Below are 17,800 nucleotides of genomic sequence, written 5' to 3' on the forward strand. Positions count from 1 at the left end.
CAACAAATGACGAATAATGGTTCATTGTCAATCTGGCGTCGTAATACAGACTACCATTGTGATTCAGAAAGGAAATTTGTGTGTGCCTGAGGGCACGTAAAGTTCATATAAAGTGGAGAGCTTTGACATTTTGAACAATCTGTCTAGAGATATTTCTAGCATTATTTCTAACGTAATTTTCGGGATTATATCCAACACAACCGCTCTACATGTTACTCCTGCACCTACACTCTAGGATCTAAAGCTAATGACACCAAAACACACACCATAAATTGCATACTGAATCAATAAAACACAACAAGACCTGCTATGTGCAAAAATTACCATATATTACCCAGTGTTCTATGTGGTAGTAATTAATTAAACACTACACACACTGATTTAATGGTCAACTCTGCTGATATTAAAGCTGCATGAATTTCACCTGCTCTCAGCTATACAAAAGCTCAGCAACTCTCCTTCAATTAGCCTTGGCTTAGTGCAGAGAATGCGTGAGCTCCCAAAGGCATGTGAGTAAACAGCTTCGTGCTCACCAAACACAACCAGAGGGGAGAAAGAAAATAGCAATAACAAGCCCTTCACTACTGAGAGCATCAAAGCTTCAAAATGTGAAGAGCACAGTATCGTGCTTCGCCTTCTGCCCACATATGCTGTCCTGTGGCGTTCATGCTGATTTAAGTCCAGCTTCCCTTCTTCCAATCCCATACTTAACCTTCAAAGAGAAATGGTCAGAATGTTCTCGGAACAGTGCAAACACACAATAAAGCTACCGTTGCTTCACTGGGTTTGACTGTATAGAACAGAGGTGTGTGTTGGGTCTCAGATCCCTCTGGACCCAATAAAAAGGTCACAGGAGTGTGAAGATTTTTACTTTCTTGCAGGTAGGAGTGGGCAGTCAGATATGAAGCTTTTGGGACAACGAAAAACCACATTTGTTAACATTTTGCTCACATTGTGATGCATTTCCTGCTTATTGATTCATCATCAGTAATTGCTTTTATTCTGCTCAATATTACTGTGGTTTAAATTACTAATTTGTTTATCAATGAGCCTTGGGTGCCCATTAACTGGTCGTCCTTCCTTGAACCACTTTTGGTAGGTACTAACAACTGCATACCAGTAACATCCCAGAAGACCTGCCCTTTTGGAGATGTTCTGACCCAGACGTCTAGTCACCACAATTTGGCCCTTATCAAAGTCGCTCAGATTCTTATGCTTGCCCATTTTTCCTGCTTCCAACACATCAACTTCGAGAACTGACTGCTCAGTTGCTGCCTAATATATCCCACCCCTTGACAGGTGTCATTGAAACAAGCTGATCAATGTTACTCACATCACTTGTCAGAATAGGTTTGCTAATAAAAAAAAGAAGAAGAAGAAAGAAAACTGTCAGCAAACAGTGCTTTTTAAAAATTTTTAAATTTAATTTCATCAAAAATATATGTGTGTGTGTTTTAAAAATTCTCTACAAATATTTAAAATAAATCACAGTTTGTAACTGTTACTAAAAAAAAAGTTGAACATCCTCAATATCTCAGAAAAGTTTGTGGCGACATAATGGTTCATGATATTGATATTACATCATCATACTTCCCTTACTATTTACAACTGACAAAATAATTAGACCACCTGAGCATATGGATAGTGCTAATTAGCAAGTAGTTGTTGGTTGTTTTTATGTCATTTGTTAATAAGCCTTACTATCGTTGTGATAAAGCATACACATACTGCTGTTTTCCCCACCTACACCAAAATCTGACAACAGGCTTTCACAGAAATATCTTTGCAATCCAATTGCTATTTTCTAATAACACACTTACAGTCAAATACACATCTGAATTAGCATATGGTACATATAGAATAACGAGCCCGTGAGCAAACACACTAATTGGCAATGCCTTGGTGCATTTTAATGCATCGAATCAAATGGCTGTAGAAGAAGATACAACGATGTATATTTCATTTCATATATTGTTGTGCTTAATTGCTCTTTTTTTTAAGAAGAGCCTGAAAATCCTGAAAATCCTGTGTATCCACTCAACAAAATTTTTTTACAGTATATTTAGCATTCATTGTGCCTCAACTTCTGATCACTTCACTATTACACGCATCAGTCGTAGATAAAGCTTTGCAGGTTAGAAGCAGCTGTTTTATTCAGGTGGAATGGTAAGTATCTCTCGTTGCGCTTACATTTTAATAGATGTAAACGTATTCTACGTTGAGCCTGGAGCTTAATATTTCAAGAAGTGAGTGCTGGGCAAGAGGTAGTGCCTGCTGGTGAATTACACACTGCTCTGCTGATGTAATTCCTTTTAATGTGTAAACTCAAGCCACACAACGCTTCTTAACTGGCCACTCGTTTACGTGTGTGTCTGTGTGCTATGTGCTGTAATCACTATATTTCTCCTGCTAATGATGATGATGATCAGTCCATTAGAGAAGGGAAGCGAGAATGAGAGAGAAGTTAAGGTTAAAAAAAGACAGTTTAAGTTCAATTAATCTTTGAAGGCATGAAGCTGGACTGAGAGAGAGAGAGAGAGAGAGAGAGAGAGAGAGAGAGAGAGGGGGTAGAGGTAGTGAGAATGATGATGAGAAGTTGATGAGAAGTTCCTAATTACTACCCTGAATATTTCCAGGTGTGTCTATGTGTGCCTATTTTGAAGCACTTAACGAGCTTGGAAGAGCTGTCCATTAGCTTTGTAATTTTATTGTTTATGTGCACAAAATATTCAAGGACAGGTTTGTGTGTATGTGTGTGTGTGTGTGTGTCTGCCAGCATTAAAAACAGGTGCACTTTAACAATCAGCTATTTGAAATGACTCACCACCACCACCCTGATCTGTACTGCTTTACCTCCGCCAAATTGATGAATGTCCTGAGAGAGCCTCTTTGCTCTGTGACTGTGTGATATTAAAGCACTGCTCCATCCGCTTCCTGTTTTATTTAAATGATGACAAAAATAAAACACCCTCCGTCTCGCTGTTTTTCTATTAATAGGTGGATATGTATCAAAAAAATAAGGCCTGCCAGTAAGTCTTATTTTAAAACTACAGAGAAAAACGTGCACATTAGAAAAAAAAAAAAAGTTCAAGCAGGAAGTCTGTTTGGGTGTGAAATGAAAACACAATTTTGACCACACATTCACCATTCCTGGGGAGCCACAGCCCTTATGTTCAACGCCCCACTCACCACATACAAGGCGTGGTTGTCTTCATTTCTAACTGAAGATGTGGCCTAAATGATGGCATCTACGATATGAGGATCTACACTGTGTCTTCCCACTGACACAAATCAAGAATGAAAAAAAATACGTTTGACGGAAGTGGGTGTGTAAAAGCTTGTTTCTTTGTGCCTGTATCACGTCTCCAGACTCTCATACTGTGGCATGACACAAAAATAAAACTTTCCTAGCTGCCCTCTTCATTCTCACTCACCCTAAAAGAAAAGAAAAACGTGAAAAATGTGGGATAAAATGCCCAATTTATTCTATTATACACTTTTAGGATATAGATGCCGTAGATTCGAGAGCTTTCGAAGGACTTTGCTGTTTTTGTCTGTCAGTCAAGTTTGAACAACTGCTATTTTTATTTCCATCTGGATTACTGAGCACATGTGCGGTTTTGACAAGCTCTTTTAGAAGTCAAAGTGATTGATAACAGAATATGTGAACATGTTCTGCACTGCACCGGAAGATCACCACGTCACATTTTGATAACGTGGTAGCATTCTGCACAATTGCATGATAAATCAGCGTAGCATAAAAAATGACAAGTTTGGCTGAGCAAGCACAATACATTACACACACACACACACACACACACACACACACACACACACACACACACACACACACAATGTCATCCTGCACATTTTTTTTTTTTCAATTTTGTCAAAACATGATTCTCATTTTCAGGATTTAGAGCCAGCAAGGACAGCTGTAAGATGTTTGACGGGAAAACTCAGCCAATTGTGTGTGTGTGTGTGTGTGTGTGTGTGTGTGTCTGTGCGCGTGGATGTGTACGTGAGAGAAAGAGAGTTTAGCAACGGACAGAAATACGGGGTGGGGGGGTATGTGACGAGAAATGACCTAGTGACCCTCAAAAGGTATTACATTTCTTGCCTCCTTAAACAGTACCATCTGTGGGCAATCACCTTACTCAGTTTCAGCTGTTAGATTTAACACAAAGGGTGTGTGTGTGTGTTGGGGGGGGTAGAGCTACAAAAAGAAACAAAGAAAATATACAGGCAAAGCAAGGCATGAAACCCAAATGTACCCCTTTTTCTCCTCCTTTTTTCGTTCTTCTTTTTCTCGTTACTCTTCCAGGCTGCCAGGCTGAGACGTGGCAGGATATTAGAAGTGGGTGGGGGAGGGGTTCGAAATGCGTCTGCACTAACAATATAGTAAGTTTGTTTGACTCTATGTCTGCTGGCTTCATGCTAAAACAATCATATGTGTTGTGTTGCAATGAAGAAAAACAACCAGCATAAGCTGCGTGATCTGAGCTCACTGTGCAGTCAAAATCTTTGAGTCACGTCCAGAGACCTAACGTTGGAAGAATGGCAAAAGAATGGTGAAATCTAACTGGAAAGCTGTGTTCTCATTCTGGCAGTGACTTTACACACTAGAGTTACAGATTGTACTGGCAGACAAAACACTATTCAATGTTAAGTACACTCAAGCACTAGAACCCATTACACTGTATATCACAGCTACTTTAGCCATATGTAAAGTACTTATGGGACTTGTTTAGATTTCTAAACACATTTAGATAGAGATTTTGGTCAACACATTGTATTTTCTGAACATCAAACTACTGCCTGAGTGTATTCAGACGAAGTACGATCTAAAAGTGCACTAATTTGCTACAACAACGTGTTACTGCAGTCAATTGTTCAACTCTTTAATATGGAGGCACAGATGGAGACGAGTCATATTACACAAACACCAGCTGAGAGAGGAACAGAATCAGCCTTATAGAGAAGAGACTGAAAGAAGCCCCACAATGAGTCAGTCGTGTTGGGCCAGACGTGCAGATGTTCTGAGCCTTCGTAAACAGCTACTCATTGTACGCTGAGCTCTGCAAAAAGGAAAACACAAGCATTTCCTAACCCTTTTGGCACATGTCTTAGCATTGAGCTTGTCCTAGGAAATTGTCCTGAGTCAATAGTATTGCAAAACACTTAGGCTAAGAAGCATTCATCGGTTAATTTATTTGCACGAGTGCTACTTCCTGTGCTGGAGAATTAGCGGAGACTGATGCACTCATTAGAGGAGATGGATGAACTCATTGGCACCTTTAGAACTACCACATCCTTCTACTTGGCAAAGCATGGCCTTAAACAAGCAGCATGTTCTGCAAAAAGCTGAGTGTAAAGACAGAGTGTATCGTAACTTTCAATGCGAGGCTCTCAGGCTCTCTGCAAATAATACATGCAACAGACTGCATGATAAAGTAGGCTATTCATCATAAAATCAGTGGACATATTGTGAGGTGTAATAAACATTTAAACTTAGTCAAGATCACACTCCTGTCTCTGAAACCAGACTTCTCCTAAGCATGCTAAATTTCATGACCTAATACGCTAGCGTACTAGCGTACTGGTGCTAATAAGGCATGCACAAGCACACAAAGAGTAAAGTCTCTCTGCTGCATACAGGCAGCATTTCCCAGCTGATTCAATCCGGGTATAAAAACTAAATTTTGCGCTGTGATGGGAGGTTCATACCTACGGACAGGCTTGGGGAGTAGCGGAACACATGTAACGGCGTTATGCAATCAGGATACAAAAAGCTGGTAACTGTAATCCGTCAAAAAAACAAAGTCATCGGATTACAGATACGTTTTGTGAAAAAAAATGGGAATACTATCAGGATTACAATTTTTTTCATTTAAAACCAAAGAAATGAATCTTTTGACATAACATAGACAGCCGCTTTACTGTAGTTCTGGTTCTCTCCTGCCAGTCGTGGCTCACGTGAGCAACCTCCTGGCGCATGCGCAGATAAAGTTAGTGCAAAGTTAATTTGGTAGAATTCTAACGCAAATTGTTCTTTGAAATGCTTTTGTTAGGGTGACCATACGTCCTCTTTTATCGGACTTTAAAAAAGCATCCGGCCGAGATTGCTAAATTTGAGAAAATGTCCAGGATTCATCTTTAGTTTTATTAAGGTCTAATACTGCAATGTGTGTGCGCATATTTGCCTCTCTGTAAATCCCGCCTTCTCACACACCAATTGGTCGATTATAAAAGACTTGCATCAACTATCGGCCAAATTACTGCCTCTCAACCATTATCCTACTCTCAGTGAACGTGCGAAGATGAAGCAGCAAGTAGCAGCAAATGACAGCTGTCCTGAGTCGAAACAACGCCCATGGATAAGGTAATTTTTTATTTCATGTTATCACATTGCTTCATATAACACGTTCATTCAAATTTGTAAATGATGGCAGAAGGTACACTTGTGGCATCTGATATTTTATTTTGTTACATAGACATTCAAAAGAATGTAGGAAAAAATGTCAAACATGGGCAGAGTGAAACCAGTTTTATTTCTATATATTTATGTGATGCTAATAGTGTGCCTTTTTCAGTGCATTAAATTCTGCATTCATAATAACACTGTTTTGAATGCTATTTATCTTTTATTTATTGATTTATTTATTTTATGAAAACAAATCCAAACACTGAACATGTTCTTAAGCTCCAAAATAAGCTCTAAATAAAAGTATTTTAGATCTCTTGACTTTATTTACATATGTGACCTTGAAGTAATCCAAAAATAATCAGATTACATTACTTTCATATTGTGCAATTTGGGTTATTACTGGTGACATTTTTATGAAGTAATTTGTAACTGGAACGGAATACATTTTTAAAGTAACCCTCCCAACCCTGCCTGCGGATAAGAGACCACTGGGTATAGAGAAGAACACAGGATTCAAAAACACATTTGAGCTACAAGGCTGCATGACTTGCACAGCATTACTAGCTTCAGACACACCACCTTGAGTCACACCAGCAGGGTGGCTGGGGTTTTTAAGTGAAATTTGTCTAATACTGAAATAACAAATCGAATGTGAACTTGAAGAAGAAATCATTTCAGGTCAACTGCTTTCTTTTTTTGTGTGTGTGTGAAGCTTTTGAGATGAAGTTGGGGTAGACAGTTCACCGAGACCTGGCAACCCTGCACACCAATAAAAGCCTGTCCAGGGAGCTAATGTTTATTTAGAAATGCTTCAATTTTGTTACATTCTAATGTACAGCTTTTTGTTCCATTGTGTGCTGCTAAGAGTCTGGATGGATCACACAAACATTGCGTCATTATTAAATTTTAATTACTGTACTTTTATAATGTTGAAATGTTTTAATCAGTTGAAAAGACACATATTCAGGCAATGCTTTTTACAACCTTACAAAAACCCACTAAGAGAAAATATTAATCTTAAAATAAACTAGTATTTAGATATAAAACATGGCATTTATCAATACAAACAGAATGATCTTAGTTCTCTTTCCTCCGGTGTGACTTTAAAGTAGGCCCTGCCTAAAATGAACCTATCTGGCCCAACCCCAATGACAATGCAAGGATGCAAGGGACGTGTAAAAGACACTCAGCCCATCCTCTCATTAACTTAAAGGTCAAGAGGATCTACAGAAAATGGGGCTGTAAATCCCCACTGGAAAAACAATCCCCAAATAATAAATATCTTCTAATCCTATCACTAGACCATCTATACATTATTGGTTACATCATTTGATCTAATTTATTTAACTATTATAGTGCCAAATCCTAGATTAACAGTAAGAAAACAGACTTAATGCATAATAAAATCACCCAAAACGTGTACTGAAAAACACATTTGTTTCTATATTAAGTACTAAGTCACTTGATGTAGCACAGACACACCTATGCTTTTATGCACATTTAAAAATGTTAAAAAGATTCTATAGATTCTACAGCCCTGTATGACTGAGATTCAGACTGATGGGGTACTAATGCTTCAACAAAGGTTAATGGTAGGGTCGTTACACCCATTATATACATTGCGACTTGATGCATCATGATGCAAAAATGTAATGATGTTTGAAATGTATGGTATCAGTATTTTATTAATTACACAGGTATGCAACTGCTCTGTGTGAATGCCAGAGGTCCCAATCTGCACAACCCATAGAGTTAAACTATATAGAGCATGTTAGTCACGTGATCACATTCTTTTGTAGAGCGCCTGCGAAAACAGCTGTGTACTTGTGAAGTGACCAATAGCCTCATAACGCTGGATCACAATGATCAACATGCCTTATACATTATACGTTTACATGACGTATAATGTATTTATAATGTATTTATGTATTTAACGGTTATAACAGTTAAAAAGAGCACTTCAGTAACTTTCACGCAACACCATCCCTGTAGCTCTGTGATCGACAGTGAACGAAAAAGGAGTCTCAGAAACCGGCCGTTGTAGCCGACTTTGGAGCTCTTTTTCATGTCAGACATTTTGTTTATTCAGTGAAAACATTGAGGAGAATTTATACATTTTAAAATGTATTTTTAAGAGATGTTGAACCTGTAGTACATTTTGTTTACAATATTGAATATTAGATTTATGGCATTTGGCAGACGCCCTTATCCAGAGTGACTTACATTTATCTCATTTATACAACTGAACAGTTGAGGGTTAAGGGCCTTGCTCAAGGGCCCAGCAATTGCAGCTTGGCAGTGCTGGGATTTAAACTCATGACCTTCCAATCAAAAGTCCAACATCTTAACCACTGAGTTACCATTTCCCTAGCCGTGTAAGTTTATACAGACACAAAATAGACATTGTTTTGCATTATTTATTATACAGAAATAAAAAGTCTTATTTTTTCATTTAAACTTTGTTAATATTTTCTGAGATTTGAATTTAATTGAATTGTAAACACAGTATTGTAAATCGAATCAAATTGTGACCGGAGTGTATCGTTACATCCCTAGTTAATGATAGATGTATTGAAATGCATTTTCTGTATATCAACCACTAATTGCAAAGTAAACTGAAATTAACTAGCAAGCTAGGAAACTAACACCAGCTTCACTGCTAACTAACTACCATCATTTTCATCATATGCCATGACAGTGCAAATCTTTGAGTAACTCCTGGTGAAATATACAGTATCTCACAAAAGTGAGGACACCCCTCACATTTTTGTAAATATTTGATTATAACTTTTCATGTGACAACAATGAACAAATGACACTTTGCTACAATGTAAAGTAGTGAGTGTACAGCTTGTATAACAGTGTAAATTTGCTGTACCCTCAAAATAACTCAACATACAGCCATTAATGTCTAATCCGCTGGCAACAAAAGTGAGTACAGCCCTAAGTGAAAATGTCCAAATTGGGCCCAATTAACTATTTTCCCTCCCTGGTGTCATTTGACTTGTTAGTGTTACAAGGTCTCAGGTGTGAATGGGGAACAGGTGTGTTAAATTTGGTGTCATCGCTCTCAGACTCCCTCATACTGGTCACTGGAAGTTCAACTTAGCACCTCATGGCAAAGAACTCTCTGAGGATCTGAACAAAAGAATTGTTGCTCTACATAAAGATGGCCTAGGCTATAAGAAGACTCCCAAGACCCTGACACTGAGCTGCTGCACGGTGGCCAAGACCACACAGCAGTTTAACAGGACAGGTTCCACTCAGAACAGGCTTCGTCATGGTCGACCAAAGAAGTTGAGTGCACGTGCTCAGCGTCATATCCAGAGGTTGTCCTTGGGAAATAGACGTATGAGTGCTGCCAGCATTGCTGCAGAGGTTGAAGGGGTGGGGGGTCAGCCTGTCAGTGCTCAGACCATACGCCGCACACTGCATCAAATTGGTCTGCATGGCTGTCGTCCCAGAAGGAAGCCTCTTGTAAAGATGATGCACAAGAAAGCCCACAAACAGTTTGCTTAAAAACAAGAAGACTAAGGACATGGATTACTGGAACCATGTCCTGGTCTGATGAGACCAAGATAAACTTATTTGGTTCAGATGGTGTCAAGCGTGTGTGGTGGCAACCAGGTGAGGAGTACAAAGACAACTGTGTCTTGCCTACAGTCAAGCATGGTGGTGGGAGTGTCATGGTCTGGGGCTGCATGAGTGCTGCCGGCACTGGGGAGCTACAGTTCATTGAGGGAACCATGAAATGCCAACATGTACTGTGACATACTGAAGCAGAGCATGATCCCCTCCCTTCGGAGACTGGGCCGCAGAGCAGTATTCCAGCATGATAACGACCCCAAACACACCTCCAAGACGACCAGTGCCTTGTTAAAGAAGCTGAGGGTGAAGTTGATGGACTGGCCAGGCATGTCTCCAGACCTAGACCCTATTGAGCATCTGTGGGGCATCCTCAAACAGAAGGTGGAGGAGCACAAGGTCTCTAACATCCACCAGCTCCATGATGTCATCATGGAGGAGTGGAAGAGGACTCCAGTGGCAACCTGTGAAGCTCTGGTGAACTCCATGCCCAAGAAGGTTAAGGCAGTGCTGGAAAATAATGGTGGCCACACAAAATATTGACACTTTGGACACAATTTGGACATTTTAACTTAGAGGTGTACTCACTTTTGTTACCAGCGGTTTAGACATTAATGGCTGTGTGTTGAGTTATTTTGACGGGACACCAAATTTACACTGTTATACAAGCTGTACACTCACTACTTTACATTGTAGCAAAGTGTGATTTCAGTGTTGTCACATTAAAACGTATAATCAAATATTTACAAAAATGTGAGGGCTGTACTCACTTTTGTGAGATACTGTATATTCCTATTCAGGATGACAAGCCATATCAGTAATTGTGAAGATAATGTAGCTGCCAGTGCATGCTTTTCACACCTCTAGATTTTTTCTTCTGGAAGGGTAACGTTTGCAGGGTAACTTTACTTCTGCTACAAGAACAACACAGTGAAAGAAAGCAGGATGAGATGAAACACAGCGAAAAGTGTTTATAGAAAAAGTATGACCCGCTTGAGGAATCAAAGAAACAGCTTGAAGTATGAGTGCAAGTAGAGTTTAGAGGGCAAATAAACTGAAACTGCAGTGAGTAGAAATAGATCTCTGTTAGAACAAAACTAATCTGGCAGGCTCTTAAGCCATCAAGTGGAGTTTTTTGTCACAGACATTATTAGCCTGTGGACACACTTAGCATCCACAGACCAATAATCTATGTAAATTTGTCCAAAGTGTGTGAAAACAGCAAACTACCACATTGACATTCAAACACAAACTACCAAAGTGGGGGTTCAATGTGGACAGTTTTCAGACCATTAATTCTTCTAACCTACTCCATATAGAAACTCGTAATTAATTGAGCCTTGTGGGAATAATATCAAGGCTGGAAATCAGTGGTTTTAGGCTCTTATTTTGAGGTCAAAGATGAGAATGATTGGTGGTTATCACTCTCTTCCCTCTTCCATTTCTCAAGCCTCTCTTCTTTTGGTCTCTTTTTACTTGCTTAGATCACCCTTATTCACACTTCTCATCTTAGTTACCATACAGTGGATGTAAAAAGTTTACACACCCCTGGCAACTTTTTGCGAAGTATAAAAAAAACGAAACTAAAATAAATAACGTCAGAATTTTTTCCTCCCTCAGTGTGAAATTACAACATATAAAAATGAAGCAAAAACAATCAAAAACATTTGAAAAATAGAAAGAAATACAAAATGTACAATAACCTGAAGTGTGCACACTCTTTTATAATCGTGGATGTGGCTGTGTTCAGAATGAACCGATAACAATCACATGTTCAAAAGTCGTTATCATACAGCTGTCATCAATGAAATTATTCTGATCAACCCCAAATTAAGATCAGCTGTTTCTGTAGGATTTTCTTCACACATTCTTGCTTTCATCCGACTGTTGAAGCCATGGTCGGCTAAGAGCTTACAAAGTATGCATGGCATCTCACTTGTTAAAAGATATCGATCAGGAAAGGGTATAAAAGATTTTCCAAAACATTAGATGTACCGTTGAACAATGTGAAGGCCATCTACAACAAGTGGAGAAAATGGAGAACCACACTGACATTACCAAGAACAGTCCCTCCAAATCTTTTTGACATCCCTCCAAAATTTACAAAAGGACAAGATAAAAATTTACCAGAGAGGCTGCCAAGAGACCAACAGCAACATTAAAGGAGCTGCAAGAATATCTGACAAAGACTGATTACTCTCTGCATGTGTCAACAATCTCTCGTATTCCTCACATGTCTGGGCTATGGGGTAGGGTGGCTAGACAGAAGACTAAACTAAATCACCCTAAGCTATGTGGCAAAAGGTGTTATGGTCTGATGAGAACAATTCCATAAGGTATATTTGGTGAAAAGAAAAAAAAAACACCATACCCAAAGTGAAGCATGGTGGAGGAAGCGTCATGATTTAGGGCTGCTTTCCTTCAATCAGACCTGCAGGTTTTATCAAGGTGGAGGCAATCATGAATGGCTACAAATACCTGTTTATTTTTGTGCAAAACATTCAGGTATCTGTTAGTAAGCTGAAGATGAAAAAGAATTTCACCTTTCAGCATGACAACGACACAAAGCACAGGAATGGCTTAACCAAAAGAAAATCAATGTTTTTGAGTGGCCTAGCCCATGCCCAGACCTGAATCCAACTAAAAATATGCTAGGTGACCTGAAGCAGGCTGTGCACAGGAGATGCCCTTACAATTTGACAGCTCTAAAAAGATTTTGGAAGAAAGAGTGGAAAAATATTGCCAGGTCAAGATGTGCCATGCTGATAGACTCTTAGCCAAAAAGACTGAGTGGTGTATTAAAATCAAAAGGTGCTACAACAAAGTATTAGTTTAGGGGTGTGCACACTTGTGTGCCAAGGTTATTTATTTTATTCCCTACAAAAGTTTCTGATAAATTTGGGATAAAGGTGGAAAAAGGTCTGACGATTTATTTTAGTAAAAATTTTTGTACATCAAAAAAATCTGCCATTTAACAGGGATGTGTAGATTTTTTTTATTATATCCATTGTATATTTCTTCTCTTCCTGCCCCCCTCCAATGTGGTTATATACATGCTTATATATTATCACAGAGGAGCACTGTCCTCAATATTTCTCCATTTAACTAAATGCTCTGCTTCATTTTATACTTTCTGTGTAGCACAGCAGATACTACTCTGTATGTGTGAAATGACACCACAAGACACACATCCTTCCCTTTGTTTGGGTGCATCACACAATTAAAGACCCAATCTGCATTTAAATCACAATAAAAAAAACTATAAAAGCCAACTGGGCAGAGACTGATTTAAACAAATTAAATTTCTGAGGAGACGGTTTTCATTTAAAGATAAGGGGATAGAATAAACTCACAAACTCCCATGTGAAAGTGATGTTTGGTTCTCAAGGAGATTAAAACTCATTACCTGAGGTCAAAAACATTACCTACAGCACATATGCCATTTGATTATGCTCCATAAATTGACTTGCACACTGTAAACAATCACCTAGTCAGTTATTTTCATAGCCTCTCTCTCACTCTCTCTCTGAAGATAATGCAAAAAATACCCCAAATTAATTCATATACTTTAATACAGCATTTTAAAATTTTATTTGTAATGGTTTTGTTTGGCATTGTCAGAACCAAGTGAGAATGAATTGAGCAAGATCTATATATGGGGAGAATGGTTTAAAATGTCTCCCCAACCTCTCATGAATCTGCAATACTGTCTTGTGATATTGGAACACCACACTGAAGTGCACTTCAAATGACTCTTAGTTTTGACTTGTACAGAGAAGGGCCCTTCAGAATTTAAGCTCCAGTATGAATGACCTCTACTGTTAATGCTTTTAGTGCTTGTGTACTTGTGATATATCCTGAAAAAGATTTTGCACCCAAAACCAAGTGTAAACTAAACAGTTTGATGAGGATGAATATGATATAAATCATATGCTATGACCTTAACAGTCACATCATTTCAACCCAGTGTTAGACATTGCTCAACACCCTACATGCATTGTAGGCTGATTGGCATTTCCAAATTGTCTGTAGTGTGTGAATGGATGTGTGAGTGTGTGCGTGATTGTGCCCTGCGATGGGTTGGCACCCTGTCCAGGGTGTCCCCTGCCTGGTGCCCTGAGTCCCCTGGGATACTCTCCTGTGTAGAAAACGCTGTAAAGAAAATGGATGGATGGATTGATAATAATAATGTTGTTTTGTTTCTTGCCCAGTTATGTAGCTTTTTTAGATAAACATTGTTTTATTTGTTTTATTTATTTTTTAAACATACTTGCTTGTTTTCAGTACAACACAGGTAGTGTACTGATTATATACAGTATACAATACATAGTAATCTTTATTTATCAATTCATTTATTGTTTTGAATTTGTTTGTTTAACACAGCATTTATTGAGATTTATTATCAGTTATCCTTGGCTGCAGAAACCTTAACAAATGAACAAAAAGCCCAGAGATCTCTGTTTCATTTTCACGAGAGTGCTCACAGACATCTTAATAACATCACTACCGCATTTTTGTAAAGGGAACGAGGTGGATAATGTAAAGTAAATTTTATATATTGACAGTGAGTTTCAGAAGGTGAGCTCTTATAACCTCAATTCCATATTAGTAATAGTGGAGTGCTTTAGTTTTGCTATAAGTGGAGTAGGAAGATGAGCTGAAAATGATGTCTGGAGCTTTGCAGTACATGCAATCACATTATCTTCAGTAGCTTCAATGTTTATTTATTGGAATGACTGTATTGTGTTGTGCTACATTTATTCTGCTCTTCTCATTCTTCAATAAGCAGCTGGCCAAGAGAGTGAACTGGTCAAGTGGCAAAGGTCAAAGGATGAGCATTTACACATTATGTATGTGAAACATGTAATAATGCTGTGTGGCTCAGTATGTTCTAAAGGCATATACAGACTCATTCACTCAGATGTGCATTGCTGGGAATTGGCTTTGACAATTAGGGGGAAAAAAGACTGGTAGCCTCTCGAGTTAATTCATCAAATAGTCCTGGATTTTACCCCTATCCCCAGTCCAAGCAATGATGTGATCTAAATTCCTAGCCATTCGTCCCTCCTCGTTATAATATCTTCCTCTTTCACTTTGACCTGCTTGGGAAAATACTTTGCCTTTCTAAGGCCAAAAAAGGTTTTGGATGTTCCACAGCAGACAAGACAGTGAGGAATCGCAAGGGATGACAAGGGCTAACACAAACATTAACTCTGCTACAAATGAGAACCAAGATCAGAAACACAATCCTGGGTAGAATATTCCCTGCAGTCCCATTCTTACCGAACTCCATGGTCTGCGTGTCAGCATTTGGCTGTTCAATCAGACTGTGATGGAGCTACAAGGCGTGTTTTTCCTTCCCCCAATAGAACAACAGTCGTTTAACAGCCTGTCTAATGTCCAACGCATTTACTTTACTGTCCAGACCACTCTCCCAGAACCAGATTAAATTGAACAAACTACCTTAGCTTCCTCATATTAACATCTATTAGGAGCTGGGCTTGACGCAACATTAGTATCAGTGTTGGTATTATAAAAACGGAAAACATAAACAATGCAGGTCCTCCTAATACCACATACAATTACATATTGCAAGACTCATTTCCTAAATCCTTAGTAATAAAGGCATTGTTTCATCAAATGCTGGCAGCACAGTGACAGTTGATGAATGAGCCAAACTCATTTTGACAATATGTCACTTAGGGGGCTTTCACACTGGCAGTTTAGTCTGAAACAGAGCATGCCATCATTAGTTTCCACAACACGTATACCATTAGTGGCAGGGGAACGTTGTGGGACACAGAAGAGGTCCACTGCTGTGCATAACAGCAAAAAAAAATAAAATAAAATTGTGAGTCTCGTGTTCTCTATGCGTGTTCGTGGTGACGTAAGATGAACAAATGCACTAGAGTTTGATAGAATCAAGTGAGTCTGAAACCAGTCCAATGCTGTAGGGGGCGCCGAGAACGATCACACTCGGATTCAGACCGCAGCAAATGTGCCCAGGGTGAAAAAAAAAACAAACTGTAAAAGATCTTTATTCACTCTTAGCCTTATTCAAGTTAGTTCCTGTCATTTTTTATAACGCCAATAAAAAGTCGTTCCCTCACCACTATCTTTTTTCGCTCTCTTGAAGGTAATAAGACAAAAATTGCAGCTTGTCATAAAAATTGCAGCTTGTCATGTTATTGAGGACCTGCGCTTTTCAAACTGCTCTCTCCTGAAGACATCCGTGTTGGAAAACTTAAAAGAACAGCTTTATCTCTGATTGTTACAACGTACAAATACTGGAGACTCTGTGTCCACATGTCCCAAACAAGTCCCTGTGAATTAGCTGCTACTACAACATGATTACGTATTATAGCGAGAGCATTACTATAAGCAGGTTATTTGCATTCCAGTCAAGACTACTGTGAGAAAAGTATTCTAGAAAATGAATAAACCCCTTCTGACCAATTAAAGAATTTAACAGAAATGACCACACTGCATGTAGTCAAGCTGAAAGGAAAACTTACTGATTACGTTCCACTTCTAGTATCAGCTCCAGATCTGCTGCTGAGACGAGAATCTCTCCCTTCTCTGGAAACTGATCCTGCACACAGACACAGTGATGAAAATACACTGGCTTTGTGCTAACAATCATATCATATACAACAGTATTCATGTCTGAATCGATGATCGACGGAATGCTTTGATTCCATAATTAATATTGTATTTACACTAACATTTCCGCTATTTAGGCAGCAACATAGTTGCTTTTGTTTTGACGATGTAGCTGACCATGTTCTTTAATAATCCTAGCTGCTCTCCACCAGGTCTGGACTAAAACACATTGGCAGCAGTGTTTTGCAGATTGAAAATCCACTCAAAATCCACAGTGATGTGTTAACCGAGTCATCCACCAAAACAAAACTGTCCTTTCCCCGGCCAAAATGTGTTTATTTTAGTGCCAGCACAACGCTTAAGCTCAGTCATTATGAAAAGAAAGGCACGGGGTTGTAGCCAGCACATGAGCCCTAACGGCTAGCTTTTTGCTCCTGTTTGCTCTATATGCACTGGATGTGGTTAGCTGTGCTAGCTGATAAAAAAGAGTGCCTTTGAGTAGGAGGCTGAGCGTTTTCATCAAACATGTATCCGTTTTCCAAGAACCCTCCATCAATAGACAAGCTTCCCCCTCCCGTATCCCCCCTCCGGCTTTCCAGTCTAAAGTGAGATACAACAAGAGCGGAGGAGACAAACGCTCCCGGGCCAACAGTGACCAAAAATGCCCAGAACGTTCTTTAAACAGGCTCAGTATAGACATCCATATATGAAGAGGCTGTGAGGAAACAGGGATGAGTCTGTACACGTTTTTAAGGATGTCTGGTATGACAGTATTTACAGTATGTTCATGTCTGAGGTGTACGTCTATTACAGTGCTTGTAGCTGATACTGAAGATATTCATATCATTTCAGACTAATTTATAACATTTTATTTTTAATAAGATGTACTTTTTTTCTGACTACATAACTGAAAGAACTTATATATATATATATATATATATATATATATATATATATATCTCAGTCCCTAGCCCTATAATAATTAATATAGAGATACAAAATTAAAGTCAGTTTAATGTGCAGCAAATGTCGGCCTGTACATTTAGATCTAAGCGAAAATATTACTGAATGAAGAGCGAGGCTGTGTGGGATAAGAGGAGAGGAGATGAAGAGGTCTCAAGAGCAATTTGTGGCTCGCCGACTGGGGAAAAAAAAGGTTGAGATGGAGAGAGAGAGAAGCCCTTT

General features: G+C 38.9%; 1 protein-coding gene across 1 annotated transcript in view; it reads right to left on the minus strand.

Moving 5' to 3' along the window:
- Positions 1-17,800, minus strand: part of adam19a (ADAM metallopeptidase domain 19a) — an 85,119-nt gene that overhangs the window by 41,649 nt on the left and 25,670 nt on the right. Inside the window, exon 3 of the mRNA XM_017472033.3 lies at positions 16,528-16,604. Coding sequence (XP_017327522.1) covers positions 16,528-16,604 — 77 coding nt within the window. The remainder of the gene's footprint in view (positions 1-16,527; positions 16,605-17,800) is intronic.

Source organism: Ictalurus punctatus, chromosome 7 (assembly GCF_001660625.3).
Source record: "Ictalurus punctatus breed USDA103 chromosome 7, Coco_2.0, whole genome shotgun sequence".
In the NCBI taxonomy this organism is placed as follows: Eukaryota; Metazoa; Chordata; class Actinopteri; order Siluriformes; family Ictaluridae; genus Ictalurus; species Ictalurus punctatus.